Here is a 24,183-nt window from a genome sequence, read left to right as displayed (position 1 = left end):
TCATAATCTGCCGGTTTCCAAAGGTATAAGAATCAGAGAAGGTTATCATTTCTTATTATTGCTCTGTGAAATTTTAACTGACCCTCCAACTGTTTATAGAAATAGCATCTTCCCAGTAATGTCTCAGCACTAGCCCTGGAATTAGGTTAGAATCACAGAATAAAAAGAAGAGCAGAGATTAGAACTCACTTGTTTCTTGTAACGGAAACTAAGACTCAGAAAGCTTAGGTGATTTGCCCAGGTTCAAGCAGAGCAACTCGGCATATCCTAAAATGAAAACCTAATCCCACAATTCCAAGGCCAGAAGTCTCTTCCCTCCTTCCATGCCTCAACTAACATTTTAGTTTTTCAAACTTCATACTTAATTATTGATATAAGGCTTTTCCTGCTATGAAAGTAAAAGTTCTTATAATGAATATCTTAAGGGTTTAGAAATCATCTTTATGACTTAATTAAAATTCTTTGACATTAAAAGATAAATAAATAAAATATTTGCGGTTCCATATGGAATTCTTAGGCAATGCACAATGGGATGGCTCTGACTTTCTGATGACTTTAGCTCTGAGCAAATAGGCTGCTTTAGTCCCTAATATTTAAAGATTTCTTTCGGGCCCTTCATTTATTTAATTGTATCTTCTACAAGAGAAACTCTCATTTTGTGTATAGTTATATTTCAGCAAAGATGATATGGAAAGGAAGGCACAAAAAAATAATCAGGGGAAGCCCCTTTATTAATAAAACAACAATAATAATAAAATTGAAGATAATGGATATTTTCAGTTCTCTAACCATGTGCCAGGTGCTATACTAAACTCTTTTTTTAATTATCTCATCTACTCCTCCTAAGAACTCTATAAAACAAGTGCTATAGTACTCTCTACCTTATAGACGAGGATGCCAGGAGCAGAAAAATTAAGTTACTGTCTTACTACCTTAAGAATTTCTAACTAGTGTAGTAAGTTCTGGAGCTGAGCACCAAACCCAGAACAAAATCCACATTCTATTTTCTTAACACACAATATTGTCTCCTTTCAGAAGTAAGTGGGCTAACTAATGTTCACAGTTCTTTAAAAAAAAAAACAAAATGACAACAAAACAAAACAAAAAACAAAAACAACAAACCTCTTAGAGCCTCCACTCTGAAAAGGATGCTGCTGCTTCTGATGATAATTGAGTATGAGACTGAATACAGAATTACACTCTAGGTTGGAGGATTATACTTCTATCAGGATTTACACAGCTGGAGCAAGATAATTCTCCCTCCTTCTGTTTTAACAATAAAATGTCTTCAGTAAAATAGGGTAAGTCATACAGGTAAACCTGCATATATAAGGCATTTTGTATTTCATCAAAGGAGAGGACATGTGGATTATGGGTCTTTCTCTGAAATGCCACCACACTACCATATGAGAAACCCAAACACAATTTTGTGTGGCAAAATACTTTCTCGATGTTATCAAATGTTCTCATTACCTATCAGGGATCATTTACCATTTCATTCTACTCCGATTTTTCACATTTTCTGTTTCCTGAAATGTAAACATCACTGCTTATGCTGGTTCCTTAAAAGTACTTAGGATTCTCATAGGTTAGAATCTTCACATAAGTTACATGTAAGTCTGAACTACATTTCTTCTCTAAATATTTAAGCACATAAATAATCTCTAGCCATCCTGCCTGTCATTTTAAACTATTTGACATTTATTGTTTTGAAGAGAAGAAAGGTCAGACGTATCAAATCTGCATTTGTACTTCTTGACATTTTTCTCCAACTAGATTCTTCCAAATTATGGTATTGACATTAATACTAAGAGGAAGGAAGGAAGGAAGGAAGGAAGGAAGGAAGGAAGGAAGGAAAGGGAAGGGAAGTATGAGAGAGACAGAGATAGAAAGGGAGGAAGGAAGAAAATAAAAAAGGGAAGAAGAAATGAAATGGAGAAAGAAGGGAGGGAGGGGGAGAGAAGAGGAGGGAAGGAAGGTATGGGTACAGAGGGGCTGGAGCATGAAAGGAAAAGCAGGATTTGTGGACTGGAAGGGAATGCATGGCTTCCTAATCCATTTAGCATGACCTCTGGTCACACTTCACAGAATGGACTGAGACCATCTGACCCTACTCCTGGGCTCTCCATCCTTCGTCTCTGCATGGCCCTCTGCACATTTGTCTTCTTGTCTCACAGAAGGGAGTTTTCTTTCTCTCTAGTTACTCCTGCTTGTGGTTCGGCCCATTCCTACCTCGAAGCTGTGATAACATGAGGTTTCTCAGTTAAGAGGTGTGTTCACTGTGCTCCAAGAGAGTCACAGTGGTGGAAACGTGGCCTCATTCGACATCCACCCCTTAAAAGGAAAGGTGCTTGTAGGAAAGACTCAAGTAGAGTGAGCCCTCTGAAACCCAGAGTGCCAAGGGTGGCTAGAGATACTCCTTTCCTTCACAGAATTCCTCATTGTTTCTTATTATACAGTTAAGCATTAATTTGCACATTTAATATGCCTCCCTCACCAGTCTGTAAACCCCGTGAGGGCAAAGTGCTGGTCTGTTCTGTTCACTGCTGTCAGTGGAGCACCTAACACACTGACTGACATGCTGAAGCTACTCAGTAATTATCTGCTGAATTAACAATTAAAAGAAAAAAGAAGAAGAAGCAAGAAAGATGAGGAAAAACAAAAGGAGGAGGAGACAAAGGAAATTAGGCAGTGTATATGGGATAACTGACTTCAAATATTTGAAGGGCCCTCATGTGGGAGAACGGCAGAAGGAAAACCACAAGCAGGAGCAAGAAGACACAGAGATAATACATGTACAGTTACACAAGCCGGGACTCGAATGCTAGATCCTGCTCACACTATGTGACCATGGCCAGTTACTTAACCTCTTTTAGCCTCAACTTATCTGGAAAATGGGAGTAATAATAAAGTCAGCCTTACCGTGTTACAGTGAGGATTAAATAGAGTAACCTGTGTAAAACTGTTCAATGGTAGTTGTTACTAGTATTAAGTTACAGAGGTGTAGAATTCAGCTAGTATTAAATGTTTTCCCAACAGTTCTGTCCAGTAAGCACTGGGAAGTCTCATAAAATAGTAATCCCCATCTCTCAGAAATATTTAAAAGGACAACGTGGCACAAACTCTATTTTAAGAAGCAGACAGGGCCTGGATGAAGTGCATCTAAAGTTTGTAGAGGTCCACACTGCCTAGACTAGATGACACAATTATCCCCTCCCTTGCTGATACCTGAAACCGCCACTCTCTTCAGTGTTTTTTAATTTTTTTTAATGTTTATTTATTTTTGAGAGAGAGAAAGAGCATGAGCGGGGAAGGAGCAGAGAGCAGAGAGAGAGAGGGAGACAACAGAATCTGAAACAGGCTCCAGGCTCTGAGCTGTCAGCACAGAACCCGACACGGGGCTCAAACTCACAAACCACAAGATCGTGACCTGAGCCGAAGTTGGATGCTCAACCAACTGAGCCACCCAGGTGCCCCTCTCTTCAGTGTTTTTAAGAAAATTCATCCTCAACACATCTTTTCTTCATTCTGCTAAACTTTCTAACATCATTGACATTTCACTATCTTTGTCTTCTCTTCTTCCTTTCACAGACTGAACAACTACATAAGCACATTTTGCTTCAATTTCTTTAGCACTCCCCCTAAACTTCCTCCTGCCTATGCCTGCTTTCCAGAAGGCTCTGGGCCAAACACAAGGCCCACTCCATCTTTGGAATATCCATCTCCCTTAGCTTCCACGACACCACAATCCAGTGGTCTCTCTTCCTTCTTGTAAGTTCTTTCCAGTGATGTCATTGACTCCATTCTATTATCAGATTATGAACTTTCCCAAAGCCAAGGTGTGACCTTCCTTCCTCTTTCTTCTTTCTCGAGAAAATGCATCTGTTCTCAAGAAATAAGCCACCAGGTCTATATAAACAGCTCCCACATCACTATCTTCCACCTGGACATCTCACTCATTCCTGCTTCTGTTCCCTATCTTCATGTGTGTACCAGACAACCTGATCTTGAGATAGAGGCCCACGAAGGTGTCGTCATGTCAGGCACTCTCCTCCCAAGCAGATGTTCTTCCCACCTGTCTTGCCACCAAGTCTGCATGGTCTCAGGCCAAAACCTTTGGCATCTGACTCATTTCATTTTGTTCCCCTTATATCTGGGCGTCTCCTTGGCCCACTTCTGAGTCCCTTAATTCCTGAGCCAGTGCAACTGCTTCCCAAGGCTCTAGTCTAACTGCCAGCTCTCTGTGCAGTCCAGGACTGAGACCCACAACCAAACACCATTTCCTAAAGAATCTGCAGTCAACGTGCATTCCTCTACTCAAAAACTAAATACTTTCTGATTTCTCCAGCATCAAATGTAAATTCCTGATTCAATAAGCCAGCTCTACCTCTAACTCTGAGTATCTGACTCAGCACTGAGCCTCTCAACTCCCAGAATTCCTTAGACTTCTCTGCTCTGGCTAGTCCTGCTTTGTTACACACACACACACACACACACACACACACACACACACACACACACAGTGTCTGTCTGTCTCTGTCTCTCACCAACAATTGTCCCTCCTCTGGGTATTATTTTGTGGGCCCAAATATATAAGGTCCTTTGCCTTTCTCTTTTCTCTAATTCTATACTCCCTCCAAGAGTTTCTCAAGTCACCTCCTGGAAGTTTTTTCTAACTCACTTCTATCACAGTCCCAAAAGAAAACTATCATTTTCGGTAGATATCCTTCGACCTGACCCCCTGCCAAAAGGCAATAAGCTTATTCTTTGCAAAATTCCAGAGCTATAATTTCCTGTCTTAGAGGAACTTCACCCCTCCCACTGTGCAATGAGCAAGTAGAATTCATCAGCCTTTAAGAGAATGGTTTTTGAGATCTGGAGGTACAGAACAAAACTATCTCTAATCGGCCCTGCAGGAGTTGACCTCTCCAAGCCTCCACTGAACCACTATAACCATCTGCACCCTTTCTTCAGCATCAAGTGCTCCTTTCACGGGAGTTATTTATTAGCATGCCTTGTCTGCCTGTTCTCCCCGACTTGTTTGTGAACTCCTGGGAGAAAAAGACTGTGCTCCATTCGACTTGGTAAGTGCTCAGTATGGGGGGGGGGGGGAAGCAAATGAATAAATAAGCATTTATTCAGCCAAAAGTCCAAATGTATAGATACCCATGCAGAAGACTGTCTAATTTCTGTTTGGTGAACACCTCTCACACAGATCTAGATGGTATATCTAGAGATAAGCCAGCATGGCTGTGATCTCAAAGCTCATTTTCTAGGCTCCCAGCCATGATAAAGTAACAAGCACTGGACTAAGCTCTTTTGTAATAAACAGCTGTAAAATTGGACTAAATATATGAAAAACTGTTTTCATGGGATAATCAGTAGCACAAGAGAGAGGGAAAATAAACGTGGTGGACCCATGTATTGTCCTGATTTCCTGCCTGGCAGCATTTACCACACCCTAAGATGGGAAGGAGGGAATGAAGGAAAAATATCATTGATGGAAACTCTGATTCCAAAAAGGAATGAGGGACTTCTGGTGCAGCAAGATGGAGTAAGACCACTCAATCCTATTTATCCTTCTGCTTACAACCGAGAACTTTGCACAAAAATTAATTAATTAAAATTAAAAAAACAAAACAAAAATAAAAACTACAACAACAACAAAAAAAGTACTAAAGGATTCCAAAAAATAAATAAAACCAGAAATATAGAGGAAGAAAGTCAAACCTTGAAAAAGCAACCCATACAGAGGTGAGTTTCCTATTTTTTCCTCTTTTCCCTTGTACCTGTGAACCAAATGTGGGCACCCAAGACAGCTGTGGTCACGGTACCATGGACAGGTAAAATGCCCACAGAAATCTTTTCCTTGCAGTCAAAAGGTGGGGAAAAGGAGCCTTGTGATCCCTAGAGTATAGAGGGAGACCTCTACTTCTTTGTTGTTTCCCGACCCTCTCATTTCATGATATTGAGCTCTCATCACAGACAGCATGGCTAGTGAGGTCAGCAGCCAAAACTCGAATAGACATCCTGTTAGAAACCACATCTTTCAGGCCAGAGGACTGGAGAAAGGGTGCACTTCAGGCCAGAGTATGGAGAGAATCCCTGATTTGTTTCTCTTTATTATCTATTTTGCCAGAGGGTGGCCCCAGTTACACAAACTGTGCAGAAGTAGTACAGATAGATAAAACTGATTTTAAGAAGAAGCCTAAAGAGGAGAGACAGAAATATGCTAAATCTGTGAAGAAACTGGCCTGGTGTCCCAGCTCACCTCTGGGCAGCACATGTGTGGACAGACACGAAGCAGCATAATAAAGGCTTTAAGAAAAGAAAAAAGGTTTACGGGGCGCCTGGGTGGCGCAGTCGGTTAAGCGTCCGACTTCAGCCAGGTCACGATCTCACGGTCGGTGAGTTCGAGCCCCGTGTCGGGCTCTGGGCTGATGGCTCAGAGCCTGGAGCCTGTTTCCGATTCTGTGTCTCCCTCTCTCTCTGCCCCTCCCCCGTTCATGCTCTGTCTCTCTCTGTCCCAAAAATAAATAAACGTTGAAAAAAAAATTAAAAAAAAAAAAGAAAAAAGGTTTAAACCACACCCACGTTTCAGACCAAACAACATGATATTTAATATTTCCAGGATATGATGTAAAATTACTCAATATACAAAAGCAAAACAAAACAAAACAAATGACCAGTTCTTCATGGTAAAGATAATCAACAAATGTCAATAACAAGATGATCCAGATGTTGACATTATCAAAGACTTTAAAGAAGCTAACTGTTATAGCTGTGTTCCATGAGGGAAAAGTAAACATTCTGGAAAATGCATGGAAAGGTAGGTCTAAGTAGGGAAATAGAAATTATTTTTAAAAATAGAAAATTTAAACTGAAAAATATAATATCTAATATTAAAAATTTAGCAAAATAGAAACAGAGGAAAGAGTAAACTTGAAGATAGATCTCAGAAACTGTGCAATCTGCAAGACAGAAAAAAGTTGAAAAAAAGAAATAGCAGAGTCTCGAAAGAATGTGAGACAATATCAAAAGATTGAAAAGTTTTATATTTTGAGTCCCAGAGGAGGGGAGAAAGGTATTGGTGCAGAAAAAAAATGAGGAAATAGTGGCTGAAAACTCACCAGATTTCATAAAAGACATAAACTTACAGAATACGAATCTCGGCAAACTGCAAGCAGGATAAAATCAAATAAAGTCATGCACAGATTCATCATAATCAAACAATCAAACTTCTGAAAACTAAAGACAAAGAAGAAATCTTGAGAAGAGCTACAGACAGGAAGAACAATTTAATGGAAGAATGCTTATCAGAAACTATGAAGGACAGAGGAACAGCATTCTTAAAGTATAAGAAGAAAAGACTTGTCAACACACAATTCAGAAACAAAGGTGAAATAAGGACATTCTCAGATAAAGGAAAACTAAGCAAATTTGTTGCCAGCAGAACCACTCTAAAAGAAATGAAAAAGGAAGTTTTTTAGGTTGAAGGAGAAAAATAAAATAGGGAAATTAAAACTTCAGTAAAAAAGGAAGGGCAAGAAAAATGGTATGTATCTGGGTAAATATAAAGGACTAATTTTTTCCTTTTAAGTTATTTAAGATATGTATAACTGTTAAAAGCTATATATATAGCTTTAATATATGTGTGTGTGTATGTACATATATAAACATACATATATATTTATATACATATTGATACAAATATACATATATGTTTATACATTCATGTGTATATATGTACTTACACATGTATTCATACATACATATACATATACATTTATATACATATATACATATATATTTAATACATATATATAATCTAGCAGAGCTTTTAATTATGTACATATAACACATATGACAACTATAACAAAGGGAGGGGTAAAGAGATCTATAGAGTTGCAACATATTTTATATGAAGTACTAAAATTTCAACTCAACAGTATAGAGGTCCCTCAAAAAGTTAAAAATAGAACTACCCTATGACCCAGCAATTACAGTACTAGATATTTACCCAAAGGATACAAAACTAAAAATTGGAAGGGGTACATGTACCCCAAAGTTAATAGCAGCATTATCAATAATAGCCAGACTATGGAAAGAGTCCAAGTGTCCATCGACTGATGAAAGGGTCAAAAAGATGTTGTGTGTGTGTGTATATATACACACACATACATACACATACATACAATGGAAAATCAGCTATCAAAAAGAATGAAATCTTGCCATTTGCAATACGTGTGCTACAGTACATTATGATAAGCAAAATAAGTCAGTCAGAGAAAGATAAATACCATGTGATTTTACTCATCTGTGGAATTTAAGGAACAAAACAGATGAACATACGAGAAGGAGGAAAAAAAGAGAGAGGGAAGCAAACCATAAGAGACTCTAAACAATGGAGAACACACTAAGGGTTGATGGAGGGAAGTGGGTGGAGGATGGGCCAAATGGGTGATGGATATTAAGGAGGGCACTTGTTGGGATAAGCACTGGGTGTTATATGTAAGTGATGAATCACTAAATTCTACTCCTGAAATCAATCTTACACTATGTTAACTAAAATTCAGGTAAAAATCTGAAAAAAGTAGACTATGAAACTTTATATATATATAGATAGATAGATAGATAGATATAGATAGATATAGATATAGATATAGATATAGGTGTGTATTTATGGACATATAAATGCAACATACATATGTATATATACATGACGTATATATGTAATCTCTAGAGCAACCACTGAAGTAATAATACAAAGAGATATGGCCAAAAAACAATAGATAAATTAAAATTGAAATACTAAAAAAATATTCAAATATTAAAAACTAATTCAAATACTAAAAAATACTCAAAATTCCTTTCTTGACATCCCCCAACTGATGTCAAGAAAGGAAAAAGAGAAAAACAAAAAACATACCAAAAAAACTGTAATAGTAGGTCTAAATTCAACCATATCAATTATAACATTAAAAACAAGTAGCCTAACAGACCAAGTAAAAGATAAAACTTAACAGATTAAATTTTTAAAAATCACACAACATCAGAGGCACCTGGCTGACTTAGTTGGTAGAGCATGTGACTCTTGAAATCAGGGTCAAAGTTCAAGCCCATTTTGGGCATGAAGCGTACTTAAAAAAAAAAAACAAAAAGACAACACATACACACACACACACACACACACACACACACACACACACACAATCCAACCATATGTTTTCTGTAAGAAACTCACTGTAAATATAAAGATATAGATTAAAAGTACAATGTTGGCACAGATGTATCACATAAGCACTAATCAAAAGACACATGGAGAGGCTATATTAATATCAATTAAAATAGATGTCCAAAGATGAGTATCACCAGGGATAAAAAAGACATACAACAATAAAGGAATCAAATCATCAGAAAAAAGTCAATTCTAAATGTGTAGGCACCTGATAATAGAGCTTGAAAATACATCAAATAAAAAATGATAGAACTGAAAGGAAAAATAGACAAAACAAAACTTGGAGACTTTAGAAGTCCTCTATTGGTAATGCAAATAGCAAATAGACAAAAAATAAGTGAGGACACAAAAGACTTGAACAACTCTATTAACCAAATTGACCAAACTGACATTAATTGAACACTCCACCAAACAATAGCAGAAAACATGTTCTTCTGAAGTATGGAACTTGGAACATTCAGCGAGATAAACCATATTCTGAGGCATAAAACAAACCTTAGCAAATTTTAAATAACGAAAAGCAAACCAGGTATGTTCTCAGACTGTATCAGAATTAAACTAGAAATCAGTAAGAGAAAGATATCTGGAAAATCCCCAAATATTCAGAAATAAAAGACACATATATAATCATAGGTCAAAAAGAAACACCAAATGGAAAATCTTTAATATTTTAATTGAATATAAAGTAAATTTCATTATAACATCATGAAATTTGTATGATGTTGCTAAACCAGTTATTAGAGAGAATTTTTGCAATGCATGCTTATATTAGAAAAATAAAAAAGGTCTCAAATCCATGATCTAAGTTTTCACCATAAGAAACTAGAAGCAGAAAGAACAATTTAACCCAAGGCAAACAAAATGAAGGAAAGATAATAAGAGCAAAAATCAATAAAAATGAAATAAAGATAACAGAAAAAAAAACCAGTATTACAAGAAATGTTTTTTTGAAAGAAAACCAAAAAAAATGGTAAGGTTCTAGCCAGAATAATCACAAAGAAAAGAGAGACATGATGTAAATTACTAATATTAGGTATGAAAGAAAGGACACCACTACTGACCCTACAGACATAAAAAATAAGGGGATACTATGAACAATTTAACTTGCATTAATTCAGCAATTTAGATGAAATAAACCAATTACCTGAAGGATACAAACTGCTAAATTCATTCAAAAAGAAACAGATAATCTGAATAACCCTACAATTATTATTAAGTAAATATAATTAGTAATGTAAACCATTCCAACAATGACTACACCAGGCCAAGATGTCCTCAATGGAAAATTCTACTAAACAAAAATTCAAGAAAGAAAAAAATTGTAATTCCCCTCCAGGAAAAAATAGTAGAGGAAGCACTTTCCAACTCATGTTTATGAGCCTGGCATTATCCAGACCCTAAAGCCTGTTAAAGACAAGAAAATTACAGATCAACAAACTTCATGAACACAGATGCAGAAATCATCAACGAGATATTAGCAGACAGAGCAATACACAAAAAGGTTAACAAATCTTGACCATGTGCACTTTATCCTAAAAATGTAAAGCTAATTCAACATTTGAAAATCAAACACTGTGATTCAGAATATTTACCCCCAAAAAGAAGATCATATGATCTCAATAGATGCTCATTCTCAGGGAGGCCAGACACCAGGTTACAAGGATGGTCCAGCAGCACTACAGACAGGAATACCTGGAGAAGAAATGAGACTTCCCACCACTAGCCAGCACCAGCTTGCCAGCCTTGTGAACAAGGTACCATGTAAGTAGATCCTACAGCCCCAGTCAAGATTTAATTTGACTGCATCTTTGGCTGGTATCTGACTACTATCTCATGAGAGAATCCAAGTAAAAAACACCTAGTCAAGCTATTCCTAACTCATAGGAACTATAAAAAAATGATTTATTATTTTGAACCACTAATTTTTGAGCTAATTAATATCTTACACATTAGAAAACCAACACGCAAAAAAAGTATACATTAAAACCGCAAGATACAACCACAAGCTGACAATATCAAGAATTCTGAAGGATGTGGAGTAAGTAGAATTCTCATATATTACTGGTGGGAGTATAAAGTAGTATAACTACTTGTAAAAATAATTTTTCAATTTCTTATAAAGTTAAACATATATTTACCATATAATCCATTAATTCCAAAATCAATTTAAGAGAACTGACAACTTATGTCCACACAATGGCTTATACACACAATGTTTGTAACAGCTTTATTCATGAGAGCCCCAAACTGGAAACAACCTAAATATCCATCAACAGATGAAAGGATTTAAAACAATTGTGATATATTTATATGATAGAATACTATTCAGTAATAAAAAAAAAAACTACTAACACATGTAATAACACAAATAAATCACAAAAGGGTTACTCCAAGTGACGAAGCCAAACACAAAAGAGAATATACTTATATGATTCCATTTATACCAACTTCCAGAACAGACAAATGAATCTATTATAAAAATCAAACCAGAAATTGCCTAGAATAGGAAGTGCAGGAGGTCATTACAAAAAGTCAAGAAGGCTCTTTTGAGGGTTGACAGAATTGTTTTATGTCCCAATTAGGGTGGCGGTTCACACAGGTGATACATATATCAAAAAAATAAAACTGATTTAAACTAGGTGTTTTTTATTGCATATGAATTATATGTCAATAAAATTAAAAATAATCATCATGTAATGTTGGCCATAGATTCACAGTACAGATTTTGGTATCAGGACAGAACTCTTCCAGGCCAAAAATAATCAAGTGTTCCCTCTCTCCTCCTTCCCTACACCACTGATTCTGCCCTCTGATTCTTTTTCTGTCCCTCTTTTGGTCTCTTATCTACATCCATGCTTCTCTGTGTCCAAGAAATAATTCCTACCTTCTGTTTCCCTGGACTACCTCTCCTTATACATTCCTCTCTGTGTCACCAACCCTATCTCTGTCATTCTCAGTCATTCTGTCTCTTCCTTAAATGTGGTGGTTTCTGTCCATCTTCTGTCCCTTCTATACCATTTCCTCTCGTCTTTAATGGATCTGAATACAAGATCAAAGAGTTTTTTATTCAATTATTTATTTATTTATTTATTTATTTATTTATTTATTTATTGAGTTTGTTTTCCTTGTTAATTTTAAAACAGACTGTAACAAATATTTGTGTTTTATTAAAATGATGTTGCTTATTTATGCAGCATTTATTAAAAATTATTACATGTAACTTAAATGGTCCTTGATTGTTACTTTTCCCTCACTTGTGAAAAGGCTCCCCTTCCCCACTTCAGAAAGCTTTTGAAGGACCCATTCTGGCCACCAAGGGAAAGCATGTAATCAAGAGCTGGAGGAAAACACTAACACTTGTTAAATACCATCTGTGTGTCAGGGCCTACTACATGCCTTATCCTATTTAATTCTCACAACAACCCTAGGACATGGGTATTATTATTATTATTACTTACAAATAAAAAAACTATAGTTCAAAGAGAAGAAAATAAATAGCCTTGGGCTAGGAAATGATAGAGCAAGGTTTCAATCCCAGATCTATGACTTACTCTACCCATTATTTAGAATAGTATCTTCTAGTTTTGATTTCCCACAAATCCAATTCCTTGGTAGAAAAATGGATAAACAAATGGTGTTATATTCATATAAAGGAGCACAGCAAGGTGATAAAAAGATAAAAAAGAAGGGCGACTGGGTGGCTCAGTCAGTTAAGCATCCCACTTTGACTCAGATCATGATCTCGCGGTTTGAGTTCGAGCCCTGTGTCAGGCTCTGTGCTGACAGCTCAGAGCCTGTAGCCTGCTTTGGATTCTGTGACTCCCTCTCTCTCTGCCCCTGCCCCGCTCACACTCTGTCTCTCTCTGTCTCTCAAAAAATAAATGTTAAATATATATATATATTATATATATATAATATATATAATATATATACATATATACATGTATGTATATATACATATTATGTATACATATATATGTATATATACATACATGTATATATGTATATATATATATTATATATATTATATATATGTATATATATATATATATATAGAAAGAAAGAATTTTAGTACACAAAAAGACATTGACAAATTGCACAGAAATCATATTGAGTAAAAGAAGCCAGATACAAAAAAGTACATGATTCCAAATACATGAAGTTCATCTAAAATAAGCAAAGCTAACTAATGACACAGAAATCAGAAGGATAGTTACCTTGGGTTGGGGGTGGATACACACTGAAAAGGGCAGGAAGGAACTTCCTGAGATGCTGGGAAAGTTCTGAATCTTTATCTGGGTGCGGATTATATGGATGTTGCAGATGAGAATTATAATCAAGCTGTACACAAGATTAATACATTCAATATACTTAACTGCATTTGTCATCGCTCAATTTAAAAAATAATAATTTTCTGATGTTAATATGTAAGTTCTTATGTCCCACAACTGAAGATTCATTTCCAGAAAATTCTGGAAGTGGGCAAAATTACTTCAATGAAAGGACCTCATTTCGAGAAACCATAGGAAGGGGCCACATAACTCCTTTCCAGGGCTGCTGAGCTGTTAAACGAAGGCCAACGCTTGCCTCAAAATCTAGAACCTAGTACTGCTGCTCTTAATGTCAAAGGTCGGTTAAAAGTATGAATCAATGAAATAGAATCTCAGCACTTTTTATGATCTTGTGTTGTTATTTTTCTACTGCCTTATATATTTATTTCTGAATAATCCAGGCGAGAATCTTCTACATAGGTTATTTTACAAAATGTTCAGAGACTCCAGGAGGTAAGCCAAGACACGTTCTGTATTTTCTCGTTTAGGAAAAAAGACCCAGAGGTTCAACAAGTTTAGGGAAGTTGCACAAGATGTCAAAACTAATAAAAGGTTAATATCATAATGGAATCCAAGTCTTCTAGCTCCTAATCTAGCATTCTCTCCACCACAGAACATTGACTTTAATTACTTGGGCTGAGAATGTGGAAAGGATCTATAAAGGAGACCTGCCCACACCCACCCTCAGAAACCATGTCCCAGTGGAAACTCAATAAAAGATAAATAAGGGAAAAAGAAAAACATGGTCAATGGTTTAAATTTCCCTCTGATTTCCTCTGGCTAGTTGCATGATTTCCTACAAGCTTGCCTAGATTTTCTTTATTTTTATTTTTGTTTTCAGATCTTCCCTTTAGCCTTTTCCTTACTTCAGGGAATTCTGACTACCTACCTCTCCATGCACCTGTTGTTACATAACCACAAAATAAGGTTCAAGAACTAAAGACTCTTAATTAACCAAGTAGTTGGGTGTATATGTCCCAATGGAGCTCTCCTTCTGCCCAGTTCTGGGACTTCCCACATTCTAGAATGTCTATGTTCACCAAGTGAACCTGAGACAATTTTCCTGGGAAAGGACCCAAGCTCATCTGAAGAAACAAAAGTTGTTCTGAGAAATCTGACTCACCAACAAAGTGCTAAGATGTCCCCCATCTCCTCCCCACCTTCCCACCAGGCCAATACTCTCTTTTAAACTGCTCCTTCCTAACACTTTGACCTGTGTGAAAAAGGCCAGGTCATCACTAGGTTAAGAAAAACTGGCCACATCCTAGACTGGAGAACAACACAATGGTTCTAAGAAAGAAGACACCCCTAGGGTTCCTTGGTAACTTTATTCACACCTCTCGTCACATAACCCCTGGACCTATAACCATCCTCACAAACATGTCCTATTCTCCTTCTACTCCCAAGCAGAAATAATGTCCTTGTGCATCTTAGGAAAGCAATGGCTCAGCCATGGCTCATAAAAAACACTACCTGTAAAATGCTGCATGGATACTTGACAGCCTCTTTTAGATTGAGGCACTTTCTGAGGTGGCCTCCTCCCTCAGCCATGTGTCTCCATGGAATCTCAAAGGTTTAACTGCTCTTAATGCGCTCATGTCCACCAACCAGTTGGTACCCTCCAACCTTCTCCTGCATTCCCACTTGACAAGGAAAAGGCAAGCTCCAGCTAATTATAACAAAGAAATTACCAGAGGCTAGTAGCCCAGCACCTCTGTGGGCATGGAGGGGCCTGAACCGCACATACTGCCCTCAGTTAAGAAAGATCCACCATCTGAAAACTACTGCTCTGTAATGTCTCTATCTTGTTCTTCTCCATTATTAGATTTCATACGTTCATAAAGTTAAGGCTTGCTTTCTTCGTGTAGGAGAAAAAAATAATTGGATTGTGAATACTCTGCTTGAATCTTTGGACTGAATCCAAGGTCAAAAGACCTTGGAGGACACTAGTTGATAGAAATGAAGTAAATACCACACCTCAATTCTCCTCATTCACATTTCTGGGGAAGCCAATAGAAACTATCACCATGGTCACTCTCCCCATTTCCACTAGATCTCACTTCTTAGCCCAGGAATTAGAAGCTAGTTGCATGGGAACCCACAGTATTACAACTACCACCGCCAGGGTCACCAGATGTGACCACACATCAGGACTGCACAACTCCAGATGGCATCATTCAAATAAACTAAAATGCACAACCAGACACTGGGGTGTTGCTGCTTCTAGAAAAAACCATATGGTTTATAATGATGGAACACTTTATTATGTCAGGCATTGGGCTACAGATTTATACATGTCTTCTAATTTAATCTCCATGGCAGCATTTTGAGATAGGAACTATCCCTATTTTACTAATGATGAAACTGGACTTCAAATATTTTAAGGAACTTTTCAAGTCATGGTTATTGAACACCAAATCTTTGTTGCATGGCCTTCTGACAAGGATAATGTAAAGTTTTTCATCTATTTACATGGTTTCATTTACATGGTTACATAATCTGCATTTTGGGATGATTCCTTTAGTAGAAAGAGCCCTAATTTGAAGGCAAAAAGATCTATAGTCCTAGTCAGTACCTAGCACAGCATCTAGCATCTCATAACCTCTCAATGCATAAATGAAAGTTTCTAGGTCTACCATTTTTCACCTTGAAAACAACAAGTAACAAGTTAACAAGTAGCTGGATTCCAGTTACTGCATTTATAAAATAAAACAAATACTCGCCCTGCCTACTGTAAGATTGAAAAAAATATATTAAATTTGAAAGTTCTTTATAAATTATAAAGTCCCATACAACTGTAACAGGACATTAATAATGATTATAAAGAAAGGGCTAGGCAAATTTCCACAAAATGAGGTTATCAAATAGTAATCCTAAGAATGGCAGGGGGCTTCAAGTTCTGCTGAAACAGAAGTTTCCTCTCTTCCTCTCCCTTCTGGAGGCCAGTCGTCCTTGTCCTTCAGAAGGCATACTTCCTTATAAAAGCTTTCATTTTTATTAATGATAACAATGTCTTCCCACACCATGCACACAAATCCCTCATGGGCTTTCCTTCTTTTTCTTTTGTAAATTTGTGGAAAGATCAAATGGATTTAGATGAACTTCATCTTTCTAATAGCTGTGTATATATATTCTCAGCATTGCAAAGGGGTTTCAAGTAGCCAGTAGGAGTCCACCAAATCTAGACGTGATCTCATCTTCTCAAGACCCACGTACCTTCTGCCCTGCCCAATGGCTTGATGACACACACACTAGAGATGCATCTTAGATGCACAATGTTCTATGGGTGTGGCTCCTCCCTCATGGATAGACACACAACACCCCAGAGAAATACTCTGTGTCAATCTGGGGGCAGAGAAAAACAAACCCGGTACTTTCAAAAGATTTTCTTCTCTAACAGTCTCCTTGTAAGCACATCCCATCCAATTTCAAAGATGCACATGAAATTCTTGTCTTTTCCTCCTGGAAACATCCAGACCCAAAGTGTCTCAAGAGTTGAATCCTGAAAGATCCTGATTCCTGCTTTTGTTCCCCATCCCAGCTCTCCTGCCTGTTGTGGCTTCTCAACATTTCCAAATATAAAACTGATTAATAATGAATGCTGTGGCTTATCTGACCCACATCTCACCTTACTCTTTGCTCCTCTGGAATTCCATTCCAAAGTCAGAGGAATATCAAGTTCAGAAAATAAGGTTTCCCTGATATCCACCCTGAAGTTTCCTTCTGCAAGTTGCATCCTATTACTTCTTTGGGTGACACTATATAACTCCTCTCCCTCTTCAGAGATTTGTAGATTGTTACCAGGGCTTTCCCTTCATCGCCACTTCGCTCAGCCATATATATTTAATTCTTTTCATCTTTCACCATAAATTGGTCCCCTCAACTCTTAAATCAGCTCTCTGATCTTCTCTGGACTAGTTCCAACTCCCCAAATTCACCTCAAATAACTGATATTCCTTCTGAGAGTTCCAATTTCCTCTCTATCTTCCTTGGCTCTCTTTGCCCTCTCCAGAAATGAAATAGGAAGGCAGTGACAGATATGTGAGGTCAAGGGTCAGGTGTATTGCATTGCATATATCTACTTTAAATTTCTCAGGTCTCTCCATAGCACATGTAAAATCCCCAGTTGCCTATCCCCTTTCCTGGAGTGAGAAGGGGGCTGCTTATAGGGAAACAAGCCCTCCTAGCCCACAAGTCAATATCCTCTAGGCCTCTGCCTGGGGGAAGGCAGAAGCAAGACATCAAAACATCTAGAAAACAGGTTACAAAGTAGGGCTCTGAGCAATGTGACTGCCTCCAGGCAGACATCTTTTCTGAGGTTTGGACTGTCCCAGAATGGTAGACCAAAATTCATACAGTCTCAGCAATGGCCTTTCTATGCTCTTCTCCATGAATGAGTGCTGTGGGGAGCTGCTTCAGACTTCGAAATATTGATCCCGTTTATGAATTCAAAGCAAAGCAACCCACAAAGAAAACACATTTGTGTGTCATGCATTCTAAGGCCTCTCAGCTATCCTTTTGTCCTCTCAGACGTCCCAAACCACAAGGAACAGAGTTTTTGCTTCATGCTGACTGGGTGCTTTTCCATTTCTATCACATCCCTAGTCATGGTCCTGTTCAGATTCAGGAAGCTATCTTCAGTCTGAGACAAATGGGTTGCTGCAGGCCACCCACCACTCTCTTCCCTCCTCACAGCCCCATCAGCATGCTTGTGCCCCTCTAGACCAGACCACCAGGCATTTGGGCAGAAACAGGGAGAAATAAGCTGAGTTGTGCCTATTTTCCCTTTGTATGCCTAAATATCCTATGTCACAGAAGAGTTAAATGCCTTTTCTACAAAACAGAGCCCATAAAAGGAATAAATCCATTTCCTCAAACATAATAAATAGTAAAATTAATCCAAGTGTGAGAACCTAAGCTTGAATTTTCATACAAGAAAACAAATGGAAACACCATGATATATGTTGCCTCAAACATGAAACATGATAGAACAGGGTGTGTCCACTCCCTCCAAGGGGAGGTCTGCAGTGGAAACCATATCTGAATGAGGCTGGGGAGGCAGTGGGAAGGCAAGAGGCTAGTCCGGCATGGCCAGCTGCCTAACTGAAAACAGCATATGCCTCAGAGCAGGAGAGCCCATCCTGTTCCAAGTGTGATCACCACAAGGCCTGAAATGCTTTTCAATAAGCTGTCTGTCTCTCTGGAGGTCATGGGGAGCTCATCCAGTTACACTTAGTGTCTTATTTGATCCCATCAATAATCATTTGATCCCAATGCTGCTGAAAAATGCTTGGCCAAAATTTCTAGCCTTTTAATGACAGAATCCTGGCTCTTTCTGAAAACAGCATTGCTAGATGTGTCAAATGATGCATAAGGCCTTGGTCCAACTGCCAAATGGACTGTGATGCTAAGGGAGGACTTGGGACGCTCACAGAGACTCCCTGCTGTCAGTAGCAAAGCAGTTCTTGAAGCACACTCCTCTCAACATGAAACTCCCCTACTCAGTGGCTTCAACTCCTTACCAGAGGCTTGACTGGAATATATGCTCCACATGCATTAAGCCTGTGAATCTTCAGAAACACCCACTGATAACTTCATGCTACTTGCCTGTTTATAGTAGGCAAGTTCAGGGCTGCAGAAAGGACCCCTTTTGTCTGTCATCAACATCTCACAATAGCTGATCTAGACTGTTGGGCCTATGGTCATTTAACAAGAGGTGATAGGAAAGCTCCAGAGATGTTCACAGACATGAAAGTAGAAGACAATCCACATTCCCAGAGAAGTCATTCTTATATCCATTACAAATACATTAGGCGCTAAAAGAGAATGTTGCATGTATAAACCACAGAAGCCATGATGACATTAAAGCACAGCTGTTCTCCACAAAAGTATCTGTGGAGAGACAACAGTATTGGTCTCCTATCTCAGTTCACAGGAGGCTCTATCAAACTCATCAAACCCTGCTTCTTACTACAAATTCTGCCTGTTAATATGAATTCTGACATTGAACACAAAGGGGTCATTTTAGGTGCCAAGGATACCAATGCTAATGCTGAAATATGCATCCAGATTCTGTTTTCCTTGGGAACCACATACAAGTATGTTTTCTGTTCAAGGAGGGAAGAACCTCAGCTTCTAGATATCCCTGCTGTGTGATAGTACTGGGCATGCGTGGGAGGATATGTGTGTGCTGGGACAAGCATGGTAGGTACTTGTAGCTCTACAGTGGGCTCTTTTCAGTGCCTTCCATCCAATTAATACTAGTCATTAGTAACTGGTGGAGCATAAAAATTTCATTTATTTCTGATGATGAGAATGATAGAAAAGATGCTGGGTTTGCTCAATGGAATTAGTGTAGGCTTTTAAAAAGGCATGATTTCTTTTCTGTGTCTTCTCATTCATATACATTGTATATTTTATTCACTGAGCCTTTCCCCAGTGGTATTACGAGAGAAACGTCCATTCAAAACCACCTGGCTTTCCAGTCAAAGAATACTATGGGAAGAGTTAGAAGTAAGTGCCTGCACACACACCCCTAACTCAGTGAATATGAGAAGAAAATGAGAGTAAATGAAACAGAAACCTTATTTCAGGAATCTCTAGCAGAGAGATCTGCAGTGAAACAGGCTTGCCAGAGACTGTCATCCAGAGCTGCTGCTACAGACATTCAAGCTAAGAATTAGAGGGAAGGTGGGGGGGGGGGGGCGAGAGAAGAACTATTGTCTCTTCTGGCTTCACAGTGACTCTCCCAATGGGAGAGAATCTTAACAACTCTGCTCCCTCTCTTCACACCTCCCTCCTGTCCCGTATTTCTTAGTTCCTCTGGGGCTCTTCCAACAACATCTGAGAGGGGGGAAAAAAGAGTCTGAGAGTGGATAGCAGACTGGGGTTGGAGAGAGGGAGCAGAATAAATTAATGAAGAAGAGGAAATCCGTACATAAGTCAACATTTGAAGAGAACAGCTAGGGGAGATTCAACCATATAAAGAAGAGTTCTACATTCTCCAAGAAAGTGCACCACATTACCCACATCTACGGTGGCCAGAAAGAGGAACAAGGGAAAGGGAAGAGGGCAACAGTCGTGACACCTAGAACTAAGCTTGGAACGTAGAAGTAATAAGGACATTTCAACTGTCCCAGGGGTCCCCTGTTCAAAGTGCATCCAATTTTGGCTGGAACCCGGTGTAAATCGGTAGAAAGAAGAAGCATTCTGCCAAGAGAGAAAACTTTTCTTCCAACTTGGTTACTGGAGAGGAAGGAAAACCCTGGGAAGTGACTCTTTTCAGCAAGAACATAAGACCGTATTTTATGGTCTAACTGTGGGAGGAGGTTTGCAAAAGGAGGAAAGACCTAAGAACCAGAGGCTGGGGTTTTGAAAATAGGGATTAGTTGACAGTGGTTGCAAATTGATGTGCCTAAAAATACGAATCCCGACACGTTCAGGCGGGAGCTGCTCACCGATCCCCAAGATCTGGAAGAGAAGCCGGGGCTGGGAGGCACGGATCGCCGCAGACAGCCTTCCCTCTCTGCCCACTTCCGAAGCCTTCTTCTCTGGCATCAGGCGGATCCTCAACCGCCCTTCGCCGTGGTGAATCCACCAGCTGAACAGCTCGCTGAGGTTGAACTGGAGCAGTCCCGCAATCACCTCCTCTGGGGGCCCGACACAGCCCTCAAGGATCGCCTCCTCTCCCAGCTCCAGTACCAGCTGCTTGGCGCGCCGGAGCTTGCGAACCGAGCCGCCCTTCAGCACCCTGGTCAGCGTCCGTGCCTGGGCAGGGGCTGGCGAGCTGGAGCCTTCCGTCCAGGAGACCCCGGGCGGTTGCCCTACCAGCCTAAGTAGTGGGGCGCAGTCGAGAGCCAAGGAGCCGCGTGCCTCAGGCCGTCTGGCCCTCGGCTCCAAGAAGGACGAAGGCGGCAGCAGCAGGTCCCGAGCATAGACACGGAAGAGCGAGGGCACCACAAAGTCCACCGCCAGGCTCTTCCTCTGCAGACGTGAGTAGCTGAGAGGCTCCCGAGGCTGCAGAGCTGGTCCCACGGCGGGTGAGCCGGCGAGATGGCCGGTGCCAGTCCCGGTCCCGGTTCCGGTTCCGGAGCCCAAGGCTGCCGCTGAAAGCAGCAGTAGCAGCAGCCTTAGGAGCCCTAAGGCTCCCATCCCGCCAGAGAAGAGTTGTTTATACTAGTCTCCCGACTCTCCGGGATCCAGCCTCGCCCTTCACTTCCCCTCAAATGAAAAGGGGCTCCGAATAGTCCTTGGTCCTGAACAGTTCCTTCCACCTGATATCTGGGGGATTAGGCGTCCACTTGATTCTCTAGCTTCCCTCCAACTGCAAGGAGGCAAGCGGGAGTCTCAATAAAATGGGGCTGGAGGCTCAGGGGTGTGTCAAGAGACCCTGAGCACCTCGGGCTCAGCAGCTGGGACCCTGTGCCTCTGGCGCGCCACGACTCGTGCCGCGCCCCCGTCTGTAGCTTACTGCGCTCCAGAACAAGAGAAACTACTATGGTCGAAGGGAGGTGGCGATGGAGTCCTCTCCTGCCCTCCGAGGCTTGAGCTGTGGTCTGTCCACGCTCTCCAGCAGCCTCCAATACGCCCGCAACTTTCCAGCTGGGAACGATGGTTCGGAGCGTTCTGCTGTTCTAGCCCCTTCCCCAGCGCTTCTTTGAGCTTCTGAGCTCCTCTTCCTCAGCGTAGGGAAAAACCAGGGGCAGGGGTTGCTTTGTCGGGCACCCTCCTGCAACCCTCCGCAGCGGGAAGTCTGCGAACTGCACTGCCCGCTGAACTTCTGGGCTTGAATCAAGCCCCCGCGATGTGAAGTGGAGGCTCAGGGCGCCGCGGCGCAAGTTTGCAGCGTCCTTGCTCTCCTCCCGCGTTTCGTCTGCTCAGAGTTCTCAGGCACCGAAGCGGCCCTGGCGGCAGCAGCCGAGTGAAAGCATTCTGTGCAAAAGAGCCCGAAATCTTGCTGCCCCCTCCTCACCCATTGGCAGCCCCCTTGGCTTCAGTTGGCTGGGCAGAGGGCGGCCGGAAGGAGCTTCAGTGCTGCGCGACCCTCCGGACAGCGGCGACAGGATGTGCCAGCTGCTACCTCCGCTGCCGCCCCCGGAGCCGCTGGATCGCATCTGCCTGGGCGCCCGCCACTTGCAGCTGGCTGAGGCGCGAGCTCGCGCCGGGAGGGGGCGGGACTGGGGCGGGGGCGGAGCTCGAACGGCCAACTCCGGCTGCTGCCAGGCTCACGCAGGTCCGCCCCGCCCCGCTCGCACCCGCCAACCAATGGCGTGGCGAGATAGGCCCCTATGCAAATCTGCAGAGGCCTCGGCATTCATTGAGAAAAGCGCAGGGCCCGCCTCGCCCTCCCTCCATCACTCTCCCCTCCTTCCTCCCCTTCCTCCAGATTCCCTGCCCTATTTCTCTGTTATGTGAACAGGAGAGCGTTTTGGATAAATGGGAGGTCTGAAAGAGGCCTTTGCAATCAAGCACTCTCCCTAATTATGCATTTAAAAGATTAAAACGGGTCCGACTTCAGAAAAGCTGGTTCCGGAAATAAAACTGGAGGCGAGGGGTAAAGGAGTGGGAGGAGGGGCAGCACGACATTGCCAAAACGGAGAGCAGCTTGTAATAGGCCCCGAGACAGAATCTTCTGTGACCCTTCCATTATTTAAACGCATTCCTGGGAACCTGACAGTTCTGCCATCGATATGAGAGAAGTTAGCGGCGTGGAGGTAGAGAGTAACGGTGATCGCTTAAGAGTTCTTCAGCTGCAGCAAATACATTTCAGACTTGTCAGTTACCCTGTTTTCTCAAAACGGTGCTTGAACATGTGTCACCTCCTTTCGTCTCTGCAAGGTAAATATTTTAAATTTCAGCTTTAGAGATGAGAAAACGGAGTCGAAGAGATGGTAATTGATTTTCCTTTGGTCACATAGTCATACGTGCGTCCCAGGCCCTCACTCTTGTACTCTTATTCATGCGGCTTTACCTATCTCTCCATGAATAACAGGCCAAGAAGATCTGAAGGGTGACTTAGCTGGAAGGAATAATGACTGAATACTTGCTCATAGCCTTGGGAGCAAGAGTTCAGAACCAAAGAACATTTTTTATTCATCTGTGAAGTAAGGACTGTACCTCTAGTATCTTTTTCCCTTTATCTCTCCACAGTTTCCAATACAGAACTCAGAGAATAGCTGTATTTATAACAAGTGGTTCACTAGAACCAGAGACAGAACTGTAGTCTTCAGTTCACACAAATCCCTCCATTCCTTCTTCTCAAAGGTTGATTGTCATGCCTTGTGCTGTCAGAGCAAAACATAAGGCAAGATCCTGTCTTGAGGAGCTCATAGCCTGACAGCAGAGAAGCTTCCTCATAGAATCAGAGCACAGAGTGGAGTTGAATCTCCCTCGCTGAGCTGCAGAGTGCTGCAGTAATGTGTCCACTAACTCATAGGAGGTGGTAGCCAAACAGGGCCTCTGCTCTCACAGGCTGGGTTCCTTAGGGCCTGTTGCATTGCCTTTGGCAACTGAAAGACCTAATGACAAAAGAAAATTGATCCTTGGAATGATTTGCTTCCTGCTCTATGTGTGGTAACTCACTTAATTTAACAAGGTAACTGACTTCTCCCTGGA

The 24,183-nt window shown here is 40.7% G+C and overlaps 1 protein-coding gene across 1 annotated transcript in view; it reads right to left on the bottom strand.

The window, feature by feature from the left end:
- The window catches only part of ALK (ALK receptor tyrosine kinase), a 676,334-nt gene extending 654,614 nt beyond the window's left edge, over positions 1-21,720 (bottom strand). Inside the window, exon 1 of the mRNA XM_047852186.1 lies at positions 21,027-21,720. Coding sequence (XP_047708142.1) covers positions 21,027-21,720 — 694 coding nt within the window. The remainder of the gene's footprint in view (positions 1-21,026) is intronic.
- Between the last annotated feature and the right edge of the window lie 2,463 nt (positions 21,721-24,183).

The sequence above is a fragment of the Prionailurus viverrinus genome, chromosome A3, assembly GCF_022837055.1.
Source record: "Prionailurus viverrinus isolate Anna chromosome A3, UM_Priviv_1.0, whole genome shotgun sequence".
Lineage (NCBI taxonomy): Eukaryota > Metazoa > Chordata > Mammalia > Carnivora > Felidae > Prionailurus > Prionailurus viverrinus.
Note: the sequence above shows the minus strand (reverse complement) of the source record. Positions and strands in the feature narration are given on the sequence as shown.